At 44.0% G+C, this 13,877-nt stretch overlaps 1 protein-coding gene across 1 annotated transcript; it reads right to left on the bottom strand.

Annotated features, from left to right (window-relative positions):
- Positions 1-265: 265 nt before the first annotated feature.
- LOC123083791 (serine/arginine repetitive matrix protein 1-like) lies at positions 266-13,544 on the bottom strand. Its single transcript, XM_044505710.1, has 4 exons — positions 13,052-13,544; positions 1,337-1,425; positions 729-1,219; positions 266-585 (listed from the first exon to the last, which is right to left on the bottom strand). Exons 1-4 carry the CDS (start codon positions 13,542-13,544, stop codon positions 576-578), a joined length of 1,083 nt encoding a protein of 360 aa, XP_044361645.1. The 3' UTR covers positions 266-575.
- Positions 13,545-13,877: the final 333 nt, after the last annotated feature.

Raw genomic sequence — 13,877 nt, 5'->3', positions numbered from 1 at the left:
ACACAATTGAAAAAGAAAAAATATGTGAGTTGCCATCATGCTATGTTGAAAAAGAAGCTAATGTCGAGTCCTTCAATCATCAAGTTGAAGGGGAAAATGGAGGGAAAAGATTTGCCATCTATCTCTATTAGTTGCCATCATGCCGTGCTGGCAGTTGCCATCTTGTTATGCTGGTAGTTGCCACAAGCTCAACATCATGGTTGCCATGCAGATTGTATAAACAGAGAGTGGATATATGAAATGAACACTTCTTTGTATTGTTTAAAAATGCTATTGCCTTGTAGGCAGCACCCACAGATGCCAAGGATCAAACAGAAGTCACTTTCATATGTGAACAATTCACATAAACAATGAAAAATAAAGGGTTGCCATACATGATCTTGTAAAGTTCACACTTATCAACAGCTGCCGTGTTGATTTGGGGAAGCATTCAACCATGGTAAGTGTATTTGCCAAAGAGTATGAAAATAGTACCATCAAGTGCAAGCGACAGCCCTTCTGGTACATCTTGTTTGAGAATGCATCATGTAGGAAGTCCGCAATGAATTTACACCAATTTATGTTCTTCACGTCTTTCAGCTTTGCCTGCACAATACAATTTCAGGACAAAAAGTTGCCGCATCAGCATTCAAATGAAAAAGAATCAAAAAACTGGCAGTGACTGGCGTCGAGATGACATCAAAATCAAAAGATTAAAAGAAAGAAAGAAGTAGAGAGAGAGCATTCACCAGGATGGGGAAGCACTTGTTGCTTGGGCGAAGAGATGTGGTAGGCGCAAAACAGCTAAGATTAGGTACATGAGGAGCTTCATCTTAATAACCTCGCGATGGGTTTTCATGCCCTCCAGCGAAGTTGCCAGCATAGTCGTATTCGGCATGGATGCCATCCCAGGAAACAAATGGGCGAACAAGGCTTCCTCGATCTTATTGTTCACCTCATATAGGACTTTGATTTCTCCACGGGGCACACCCCAAGTGCAGAACGTGAATTCCTCATCCAAAGGCAGTCTTCCACGTCCCGGAATCACGAATTCCCTGGAGGCAGGATCATAAATCTCACCAAGCCAGACGCATACAGGGTTCACTAGGTTCTTGCACCGAATATCCATCAGAGCATGCGTCCCCATCTCACCAGCAGCTCCCTTCTGCTCATCAGTAAATCCCTCGGTCAATATAGTTAGGTGTTCTTGCGAAGCCCTATTGCGATAATGTTTCTTCTTCTGCATAAAAGAAAAAAGGTCATTTGTTGCCATGTTTCAATATCGTGAAAATTTACTTTCTAACGGAAGATTGCAAACTCAATGTGACATTGAAAACATATGCAGGTGGAAAGTGACCTCATCGCCATCTTTTTTCTGACCAGTTGCGCGATTCTGTTGCGGTAACTCCATTGTCATCGTCTTGATGGTCTCCGCGAGCCATTGTGCTAAGGTAAGAACAAAACACACATTAGGGTGAAATGAAACATAGCTGAGAGATATAGAAAGAAATGCATAAAGTAAATATTCACTTGATATCTATGATGAATGAAAAATGAAAACTCTAATGGATGCCCCAAAGGTTAAGCATCTGAAGAGGGCAGTAATTGCCATGTGCTGAACATGCACAAAAAGGCAGAAAAATAAATCAAAATGGAAAAGTAGTTACGGAAGCATGCCAACATGATGTGTATGAGCTTTTGAAGGAAGCAGTTGCCAGCTAGCAGAATCTACATGCCATATTGGCTCAATTGAAAGTGGAAAATGAGGCAGATCATAGGAACACTCACCCCCACCTCCCCACCCCCCCTATGATTGTCAACATGAAATGTGGCAACTAACACATTGGCTTCATAAAAATGTACAGATCACATCTACTAGGTTCAAGTTGCCATGTCACCACAAGGCACTCCAAATATGGTAGACATATAATGTGGCAACTCACACCCTGGCCTGATATAAAAATGAGTTTCCATGTACGCACAAGCAATGTACTAGGTTCCAGTTGCCATGTTAATGCAAGATACTTCAAAAAGGGCAGACAACTTCCACTACACAACTCACACCCTGGCCTCATATAAAAATGAGTTGCCATGTATGCACAAGCAATGTACTAGGTTCCAGTTGCCATGTTAATGCAAGATACTTCAAAAAGGGCAGACAACTTCCACTGCACAACATGTAGTGGGGCAATTCACACCCTGGCTTCATATAAAAAATGAGTTGTCATGTAATACAGTCAAATATGTTAAGATATCACAAGTCAGCATGCCAAAACGCAAACTGAGTCTATAGTACAGTGAATGTGCCATTGTCCTACCTATGGCATGGCAACAACCATAGTGTGTTCACAAAATTAGTTTCCACATGGAAAGCATAATTGTGGCAACTAACACGGTTGATCAGGAAATCAGTTGCCATAAGTGAAGATAGTGGTTGAAAATGCCATGGCTGCCATTATCCTACACTTTGAAAATGCACCTAACTAGATCTAGGGTTCATTCGCAACTATCATACCTTGAAATTTAACAACAAAAACTCCCTAAACTGATGGCCATAGCATTTCGAGGCAAAACATAACTAACATCTAAAAAAATCGCCTGCTCAATCACAAGGCAAAACCCAGATGTGGTTGCGGACAGAACGAGCCACACCGGCATAACTGCCACCACGGCGGCGACGAAACTGCGCAATGCCACCCTAAAACGGCAAGCATGGGACTCCACCACCGACGGGGATGCCAGAGCACCGCGAACCCACCGGAATCTCGAGGAAACTCGAGCGGAAATTGACCATAGAGAGAGGGGGAAGAAGTCGGGGGCAGGAAATGTGAGTGTGGGATGGAGCATTACCTTCAATCTACGGCTCTCCGGTGACGACGCTCCGGTCCGGCGAGCCCCACCAACGGTCGCGAATGCGGTCGACTCTTCCGCCGCCGCCATCGCCTTCTCCTCTCGGTTTCTCCTCAATCGAATGCAACTGGTCTGGATGGTGGGTTTGGGGAGTAATGAAAGGGGAGGGTAGTAAATGAACCGCGAGGTGGGGGGCGAAGTGGCAAGACATGGGAGACGGCCACCGCAATCGGGCTTGGCGTGCGGGCGCGACGGCAGTTCCACGACATGCCCCGGCTGGCAACCATTGACCTCAGAGAGAAAACAGGCGTGCAGACGAACTCCCTTACACACCACACACACGACTTGTCCTACATGGCACACAAAATCAGCCTTTTTGTGCCAAGATTCGTGCAAAAGGCACTGGACGACGATCGAGGCGTGTGGGCGAGTTGGGTAATGCCCACACGTGCGTGTGTTAGTGTTTTCGATTCAAAAATTGTGAGTGAGCTTTCTTATAATTGCTTATGTCTACAAAATATATGTTATGATATTCAAAATGTTCATAAGAATTGGGTGAACACTCAGGCTATCTATCTAATGAAGCAATTGCGGGAAAATTAGATGTACAGTGCAGTACTATTTGCATCTAATTCATGTCCTCAATTGAGTGGAACAACCAGGCTATCTATCCAGGACAATATGATGGACAAAATAAGTATATGGATAATCTGTATCTAACTCCTTCGTTGAACTCGGAATTTGGGAAAACAAATTAGATTACCTGTGATATCTTGCTGAATTGTAGTTGCAGGGAAATTAGATGGAGTGATTTCCCTTATGGTGAGTCGGAGGTGACAAGGGAGTGGAGTTTGGGGGGGGGGGGGCGTTCAGGCCGGCCCCTGGTTGTGCGATGCCAGATCTGCGCGGGATGCCGGTGAGTGGCTGGTGCTAGGCCTAGTGTGCCGCTGCCTGCTGCGGCCATGAGAAATAGCTTCCTGCTACATGCTCGTGCCAGCTACATGGATCAATCCTATTCTTAGTGGGTTGTGCTTTGGTGCATAGGTAAAATTAAAAGTGCTAAGGACCTGGGTGCACATGGCCCTGTTTGGCCCCAACAAAGCTCTGCCTCTGGTTAGCAAACAATAAATAGGTTTGGTTGGATGGTGTACTGAAGATTACAAGTATTGTAGATAATACACTTTGTTCATTTCAAGTATCAGTTAATTGATTACTTCTACTTCACATTGCTCTAAGACCGGCGAAGCAGTTTTATGTGTTCTGTAGGGGTGGTATGCATCTCTTATTTTATTTCTCATAAATAAAGGCTAAGACTATGAGTATCTACATGTCATATCAAATCATTATGCCTTCCAACATTAAGCAAAGTGTATGAGGGCTAGACTTTGAATATTTCCTATATATTTGATGCTAGAGTTGTAGCGACTTCCCAGATTTCTCAATATCATGTCCGATAGTGTTTATAGTCTTTCTTTCATAGATTTTTAATCACACTTTAAAAGTGTTGTTAACCAAATTTATGCGAGCTTAATGGAGCATTTGAGTTACACTAAAATGTCCAATACCAGTGGATTCTGTACATTGATAATAGTCAACATATTGCTGGTTAAATCTGTTTTCACCAAAATGGTAGAATTATGTGTTCCACTGTGCACATCATAATATTTAGATTTCTATATGCCTTTAACTTCATTGACTTTGTCAAAACAAAATTCTGCACTAGAACCAATACAAGATATCTCTGAGTCAACTTATGTAATAAAGTAATCTCATGCAGATTGTTAATATGAGTGAGAAACTTTATCTCAAGTTATTATATGATCTTAGTTACTGCAGTTTTTAGTATGTTGCTCTTGCCGGTCGACTTTAGCTTAGCCTCCATTTCTGAATGTTTTGAATTGATTTCTCTTCCTGTGTTTGTCGCTCTTCCTATTTCCATTCCCAATGCCATAGTAATACATAATTGTTTCTGATGAATATAAGACATTCAGTGTGCTAAAGGACATTGGCGAAATCAAGTATAATTTTAAGAGGAGCATTTATGAGATCGAGCAGCTACATGATTTCTCAATGGAAAGCTCCTAGCTGTGTTTGTGCACTTATTCTTCCAATATATTTTGAGGTATGCCTAACTACAGTTTTGTCACATGGATTCCTCCTTATTTTATTATCAACTCACATGAACTCAAAGTGGTCGGACCCTTCCCCGGACCCTGCGAAAGCAGGAGCTACATCCACCGGGCTGCCTTTTTTTGTTAATGTTACTGACTTGAATTGTTTCTGAATGTATTAGGTATCAATTTGTCCATCTTTTACTAAACACAAATAAAATACAAAAATGTCGCAACAAAATGGGTCTGATTCCACAACTAAACACATTTTTATACCTCATTCGCAACTATATGCTCTAGATTATTATGTTATAGTTTAAAATTCAAATATAAAGATAGTTACAATTGTGATCTGATTCACAACCTATATACAGGAATCTGCACCATTTTAGTCCATTTTAATCTGTATCCATTTTACTAAACAACAAAGTTAGGCGAAATGGGAATACAGAGGAAAAATGAAATAGCCCACCTAAAGATTTCCCCGTAACCATTTTGATTTGTACAAGTGGTAATTTAACCTTCCAGTATGCAGATATTGTGACTTCACTTAGGATAGCAGATCTCAGGCTCCTTAAGCAAGCCCTTGATAGACATGAAGACAACTAAGTTCACATATTTGTGTGCTGAAAAAGATTCGGCCCTCTGCTGTCACTGATTGGGTCCTACTTTTTTGTACAGGGACACTAATTGTTTTGCGTGGACACTGTTTGCTTATTTCTCTTGCAGTGTTACTAAAATGATGTCTCTACCTTGTGTTGGACAAACTTGAACTCTAGGTCTACTGGAGATTAGTGAAGAAAATATGAGTGTAAACTTGATGGTGTCCTTGTCACAATTTTACAGAATGAACCAATCCTTTTAACTTTGCTTTCTTCTGCAGCCATATCATCCAGAGGGAGAAGGAACCATCTAAGGCGCATCAAATCAAGCTAGAGGTCTCTGCAACCATTTTAGTCGAGTAGTAGTTTTGCAAAAGGTGACTGTGACAAACATTTTATCCTGTTACAAGCACATTATTTGGATGAAATGGCGTTTATTGTTGGTGGCTTATTTGTAGGCCTTACAAGTTGGTTGCTTGTCTTCAGGGCATGTCATAACCTCAACCTTTAGGTTACTATAAACAAGTTTGGAATGACAAGAATATCAAATTATAACTTTGTACTATTTTGTTACTATAACTAGAATGGAATGAGCTGTGTACGTTATCCCGATTCAAATCCTTTTCATCTCCAATGAATGATCTACAACATCAGCGTTCATTCAAACTCCCTGTACTGGATAATTTCATATCGTGTGCTGCTACAGCCAACGCCCAACAGCAAGGCAAACAAATAAGGCATTAGAACACTTGTCCTTATGTGATATAAAAATTGCATTTTTATTCTCTAGTACTAGTTGCGTGTTCATGTATGTTACAACTTACGAAAGGTTTATTTTGCTATGAGAGCTCCATTTTGAGTTTCCGGTCTGTTGCAGGTTTCCCAAAGATGCAATACTTGATGGAGATTTGGATGATCTACAAGCTGCTGAAGGTTTGCAAGATTTACTATTAAGTTGGTGGAGTGATAATGTAATGCGCCTTGTTTGTTGAACCTAGAGACATTGGGAAGTTCTGCTCATTTTGGTGGTCGTTTTAGCACATAGGCCACTACATGGCCATTTTGGTTGCGTGAGACATTTAGAAACATATACACGTCTCCCTTTGTGGAACTACTTCATTTTGGTTGTGTGGCATATCTATCTAGAAACATTTATGCTCTCCTATTTTGGCACAATCTACTTATATATGTTCTTATGTTTATGGAATGAAGTTTAAGGTTTCCGATGAGACCTATATGTTACTTTGACGTGCATGTATAAATTGTGTGAGGTGTCCTGATTGCTTAACATAATGAATGGATATTACATCAGGGATGCCTACAATAGTTTGCTAGTGAAATCGAAGTGCTGGCATCATAACTGTCGGGAAAACATGCATGTGCAGGGAGCTAAACTGTCGGCAATTGTAGTTTCATGTGCCTTGACCAATCTGCCGGGAGAAAACAAACTACCGGCAAATATAAGGGCCAGGGCAGAGAAACTGCTGGGAGATCTGCCGGGACAACGAATCCCCACCAGCCGTTCTCATGGCGGTTCTATCTGCCGAGAGAAATGCTATCCCGACAGATTGTCTGCCCTTATAAGCATGTTCTCCCAGCAGTTTTTCTGTCCTTATATCAGTGTTGTGGTGTAGTGCTTCTCCCGGAAAGACCCGATCAATCTCGGAATCCCGGTTACAAGACATTTCAACAATGGTAATACAAGACCAGCAAGACCGCCCGACTGTGCCGACAAATCCCGATAGGAGGTACACATATCAGGGCACACTGGATGAGACATCCTATGAGTAAAACCAACCCTCAAGTTTCCCCGAGGTGGCCCTGCGGTCTACTCAGTTCGGACCAACACTCAGAGGAGCACTGGCCCGGGGGGTTAAAATAAAGATGACCCCTGGCTTTGCAGAACCCAAGGGAAAGTTAATGGTTGTTAGGCAAATGTAAAACCAAGATTGGGCCTTGCTGGAGGAGTTTTATTCAAATTGAACTGTCAAGGGGGTCCCATAACCCCAACCGCGCAAGGAACGCAAAATCAAGGAATATAACACCGATATGACGGAAACTAAGGCAGCAAGAGTGGAACAAAACACCGGGCATAAGGCCGAGCCTTCCACCCTTTACCAAGTATATAGATGCATTAATTAAAACAAGAGATATTGTGATATCCCAACATAACCATGTTCCAACATGGAATGACCTGCAAAGGCACCTACAACTAGCAATGCTATAAGAGGGCTGAGCAAAAGCGGTAACTTAGCCAAACAACGGTTTGATAGGAAGGTGTGTTAGAGGCTTGACATGGCAATATGGGAGGCATGATAAACAAGTAGTAGGTAGTGCGACATAGTGATAGAACGAACAACTAGCAAGCAAAGATAGAACTGATATCAAGGGTAATGGTCATCTTGCCTGCAATGTTCTCAAAGTTGTCAAAAGCTTGCTCCTTGTTATCGTACTCAACAGGTTCCTTGTTCACGTACTCGTCTCCCGGCTCTACCCAAAGCAAGAACATAAGCAACAGAACAACAATCAATCATGGTGCAATGCACAAGCAACATGATGCATGACATGGCATGGAATGCAAGATATGATGTGCAATGCATATGCGTGCTCCAGAAGGGAAAGGATGATCAAGGCATCAACTTGGCAACCCAAGTATGCTGCTAGAAATATGGGGTGATTTCGGTCAAAATCGATATAAGGATCACCGGAAACGGTTGCACGGTTTGCAAATGACAAGCAATACAAGAATGATGCAAATCTGTGATTAACAATATCATAGCACTTAGAATGCAACAAGAAACTATGCTACAACACTCCAACATAGCAACAAAGCACATGGAATCAGAGTAAACATGAAGCTCTACAAATCATGAACACTAAGCTCCTTCTAGTTCTCACTAGAACAAGCTCAACATAGCATGGCAAAAATGCAAATGATATCAGCTTCACAGACTTAGAGAAAATACTAAACATGTCAAAACAGCATTAGGAAGCAATGTTTAGAGCTAGCAAACAACATGCTACATGAACATATCATGGCAAACAAAGATATGGCATGCTGTTACTAAAGACATAGAACAAAACTCCCTTACTGACCTTTACCCAAAGATACCTGGAAAATGATGTGACACCCATGCAAACATGGCAAGTTATATGAACAGTTTCAGACTTAGAAGAAAAACAGATCATGGCAGGAACAAATTCATGATAGCAACTTTGCAAGCTAAAACCACTCAACACAAAGCATTTCATGGTATAACAAGGTAATCAACATTAAGTAGACATATTCAAGAAGTTAAGCATGGAAAGATCAAGTTCATAGGATGCATGGATCACTAGCAAAACACATGGCAATATTGAATATCATGTTAACAATCTTCCAGGAACAATATTTAGCAAAAGTAGAGCAAGAAACGACATGCTAGAGTGCTCCATAATTACAACCAGAGGCATGAATGGATAGAACAATACCACATCTTCCAAATGCCCTTACTTAACTACCTCAAAATGTGGATGGATCTCATGGTAGTAACAAGCTTACATGGCATCAAAATGTAACAGGAAACAGACTTGGCAAAATCACTATCTGAAAACAGCAACATTATGGAGCCTACTTTGCATGCTTGTGCTAGTCACCACATAGATTACAAAAATACAAGACTTGCACCTCTGTAAATATGGTATTATGGACCTCATAAAACATGTAGACATCATGCTCATAGGATGCACATACAAAATGCAACGAAAATGACAAATCATCAAGTTCTGCTAAATTCCAGCAGACAACATCATATAGCAATTTTGCAACGATGATTTGGGCATCAATATGGACAGTAACATGCATGCAAATGCAACTAACATGAAAAGCATCACGAGACGAACATTTTGATATATCATATGCACAAATCACAGTCACGGACATGGATATATAGCATGTTGATCATGGCATCATAATGTTAGGATTTCAGGACTTAGTGGAAAAACGAAGTCAACCTTTGTAGATCTAGGGTTGGCATGGACTCCGAGGATCACCGGAAGAACTCGCCGGAACAGGAGGAGACGGTGGCGGTCGGAGCTTGAGGGTGCTTGCCGGAGTCGCGGGGCACCGGATCCGATGGTCGGCGAGGTGGAGACGACGGCGCGGGGGAGGCGCGGCAACCGGTGACGAGGCGGCGACGGATGAAACACCCTCGATGCGGCTATATCTCCCACGTGTCGAAGCACGACTTAGAGGCATAACCGCATTGAAAGAAATGTCACAAGTGAGGTAATCTTCACACAACCCATGTAATACATAAGGGAAAGAGATACATAGTTGGCTTACAATCGCCACTTCACACAATTACATGAATAAAGCATTACACCATCCAGATACAAACAAGGCCCGACTATGGAGCCAAAAATAAAAGAAGACTACCCCAAAAGCTACACAGATCCCCGATCGACCCCAACCGGGCTCCACTACTGATCAACTAGAATGAAACAACACAAAGGACAAGATCTTCAACGAGCTCCTCCTTGAGCTTGGTTGTGTCACCTGCACGGTTACATCGGCACCTGCAAACTGGTTTTGGAAGTATCTGTGAGTCACGGGGACTCAGCAATCTCATGCCCTCGTGATCAAGACTATTTAAGCTTATGGGTAAGGTAAAAGGTATGAGGTGGAGCTGCAGCAAGCGACTAGCATATTTGGTGGCTAACATATACACAAATGAGAGCGAGAAGAGAAGGCAAAAGCACAGTCGAAAAACTATGATCAAGAAGTGATCCTAGAACAACCTACGTCAAGCATAACTCCAACACCGTGTATTTTAATTAAGATCACGGTTACACATGCGGTTGATGTATTTTAATTAAGATCAACTTCAGGTTTTCTACAACCGGACATTAACAAATTCCCATCTGCCCATAACCACGAGCACGACTTTCGAAAGTTCAAATCCCTGCAGGGGTGTCCCAACTTAGCCCATCACAACCTCTCACGGTCAATGAAGGATATTCCTTCTAGCGAGAAGACCTGATCAGGCTCGGAATCCCGATTACAAGACATTTCGACAATGGTAAAACAAGACCAGCAAAGCCACCCAGATGTGCCGACAAATCCCGATAGGAGCTGCACATATCTCGTTCTCAGGGCACACCAGACGAGCAAGACGTCGGGTGGGCCAGCCCAGAGTTGCCCCTGGTAGCTCCGGACATCGCTCAGTTGGACCAACACTTAGAGAAGCACTGGCCCGGGGGGGGGGGTTAAAATAAAGATGACCCTTGAGTCTGCAGAACCCAAGGGAAAGAAAAGGCTAGGTGGCGAATGGTAAAACCAATGTTGGGCCTTGCTGGAGGAGTTTTATTCAAGGCGAACTGTCAAGGGGTTCCCATTATAACCCAACCGCGTAAGGAACGCAAAATCCGGGAACATAACACCGATATGACGGAAACTAGGGCGAGAAGAGTGGAACAAAACACCAGGCATAAGGCCGAGCCTTCCACCCTTTACCAAGTATATAGATGCATTAATTAAATAATAGGTATTGTGATATCCCAACAAGTAAACATGTTCCAACAAGGAACAACATCTCCATGTTCCAACAAGGAACACACTTCAATCTTCACCTGCAACTCACAACGCTATAAGAGGGGCTGAGCAAAGCGGTAACATAGACAAACAACGGTTTGCTAGGACAAGGTGGGTTAGAGGCTTGGTTCAACAATATAGGAGGCATGATAAGCAAGTGGTAGGTATCGCAGCATAGGCATAGCAAAAGAGCGAGCAACTAGCAAGCAAAGATAGAAGTGATTTCGAGGGTATGGTCATCTTGCCTGAAATCCCGCAAGGAAGAAGAACGAGTCCATGAAGAAGACAAATGGACGTAGACAAACGGGTCCTCACAAACGCGATGATACGGAACCAACCCGAAGAAGCAACACCGGAAATAAGCACACAACATAGTAAACAACCAACACATGAACATGGTATGATATGCGGGATGCGGTATGTGATGCATATGCAAGATTTGATAATTAATGATTGAACCTGGCCTCAACTTCTAAATCCAAGAGTGTCACTGGAAAGGGGAGGTGATTTCGGTCGAAATCGATATAAAGATCACCGGAATCGGATGCACGGTTTGGAAGTGGCAAGCAAAACAAATATGGCACCGATCTGCGATAAACAGCAAGTAGCCATCTAAATGCATCAAGATAAATATGCTACAGCACTCAAACATGGCAAAAAAATACATGGCAGGGATCCACTCATGAAGCTTGACAAAATATGAACACTTAGCTACGGCTAATTCACTCAATAGCAAGCTCAAACAAGCATGGCAAAAGGGCAAATGATAACAGGTTTCAGACTTAGTGAAATTAACACAAGTCTGAAATTTATCATCAGGAAGCACACTTTAGAGCATGAAAACTACATGCTACAGGAACTGAACATGGCAAAGCAAGGCATTGCATGAAGCTACTCAAAGCACTTAACAAAAATCCCTTAGTGACCTTGAGCCAAAAGGGATTAGAAAATACAATTGCAAGCATGTGAACATGGCAAAGACATAAACAGATCTCAGACTTCGTGAAAAACTGGAGCATGCAAATCAGTTAACGAGTAGGCATGTTTACGAGCTCGATGCACTCACTACAGAGCATGGCATGACAAACTAAGCATACACCCATCAAGAATACATGGCATAGAAGCTATACATGGCAAGAACAACAATATAGCATGCACGGATCAATAGCAACGTCCTCTGCAAAATCGCTAACATGTCAACAATCTGCCAAGATTCATGATATAGCAAAAGTAGATCTCGATTGACTCAATCTAGGTTGCTCCATAAATGCAAACAAAGACACGGATGGATAGAGCACCATAATATTAACAAATCATCCTTACTGATCATCCTCAAAAGAAGCACGGATCACTAGGAAACAACATGAACATATGGCATAACGACAAAATCAGGACAAGGACTTACTGAAATTCTAAGTCCCTGAAATCAGCATTACCGATTACGCTACTTTGCAAGCTTGTGCTAGTCACCACACATATCACAAAAATACATGGTAAGCACCTCTGTAAAGATGGCATGACATATAACAAAACACATGTAGAGCTCAGGATCATAGCAGGCACACATTAATCATGGCAAAAATGACAAATAGCTATTTGATGAAACAGATCTGACAAATTCACCACATAGCCCTCTTCCAACAACATTTCGGGCATCAAGATGAGCTCAAATGAAAATGATGCAATGAGATGCAATGATATACTCGTTGAGACGAACATTCTGATATGCTACACGCATGAATCGGAGCTACGGATGCAGAGTTACGACATGATGACGATGGGCACATGAATCCGGAAACTTCGAGGACTTAGTGAAATTTTTACCTCCGTGAAAGTCAACGTGGGACGGAGGGATCCGGGACGGAGCGGATCGGGACGCGGGGAGGCCCTTTAGTTGAAGGGATGGGTGGATCTGATCCCGCTCGAGTGGATCCGACCGGAGTTGTCTCCGGTGAGCTCCGCGAGCTCCAGCGACGATGGGGACGCCGGGGAGGTGGCGCGGGCGGACGAAGGTGACCGGGGCGACGAAGGGCGAGGGCGGCCGGCGAGCCCTGGCACGGGAGGCGGCTGGAGGTCGTCGGTGGCGCGGCTCGGGGCAAGGTGGCCTGGCGGCGCTCGGGAGACGAGGCGGCGCGCCATGGCTGCGAGCGGTGGGAAACAGGCTCCGCGACGGAGCGCTGCGTGGCGGAGGGGAGCACTGACGAAGTCCGGCGATGCTCCGGTGCGGTGGAGCCGGCAGGCGAGCGGCGGAGATCGGCGGCGATCGACGCTGGGCAAAGGCGGCGGCGGGCGGACGACTCGGCCCAGATCCGGCCTGGGGCGGGCCTCCCTCGGGCCCCGGCGGGCTTCGGCGGGTGGAGGAAGGCGCGCGACAAGTGGCTCTGTCCGGTTGGGCGAGGGCGGCGGCCGGCTGACGTGGCGGCTCGCCATTGGCCGGAGTGAGGTGGCGGTGGCGAGCGGACATGTCTGGCGCGGGAAGAAACGTCCGGCGGCGCGGAGGGAGTTGGATCTAGGGTTTGTCTGCGCGAGAATTTCGGAGGGAGACACCTATTTATAAGTAGAGGGAGCTAGGAGAGTCCAAATGAGGTGTGGTTTTCGGCCACGCGATCATGATCGAACGACCGAGAGGATGGAGGGGGTTTAGGTGGGTTTTTGGGCCACTTTGGAGGGGTGTTGGGCTGAAACACACACGAGGCCTTTTCGGTCCCTCGGTTAACCGTTGGAGTATCAAACGAAGTCCAAATGGCACGATACTTGACAGGC

The sequence above is a fragment of the Triticum aestivum genome, chromosome 4A, assembly GCF_018294505.1.
Source record: "Triticum aestivum cultivar Chinese Spring chromosome 4A, IWGSC CS RefSeq v2.1, whole genome shotgun sequence".
In the NCBI taxonomy this organism is placed as follows: Eukaryota; Viridiplantae; Streptophyta; class Magnoliopsida; order Poales; family Poaceae; genus Triticum; species Triticum aestivum.
The sequence above is the reverse complement of the archived record's forward strand: the minus strand, read 5'-3'. Positions and strand labels throughout refer to the sequence as shown.

Bases quoted from the DNA above. Each gene is read 5' to 3' on its own strand.
- LOC123083791 (XM_044505710.1), bottom strand. From the start codon at position 13,544: ATGGCGAGCCGCCACGTCAGCCGGCCGCCGCCCTCGCCCAACCGGACA. The intron at 1,426-13,051 runs GTCGGATCCACT...TTCTTACCTTAG, and splicing joins GCTCACCGGAGACAACTCCG to CACAATGGCTCGCGGAGACC. The intron at 1,220-1,336 runs GTCACTTTCCAC...TCTTTTATGCAG, and splicing joins AGAAAAAAGATGGCGATGAG to AAGAAGAAACATTATCGCAA.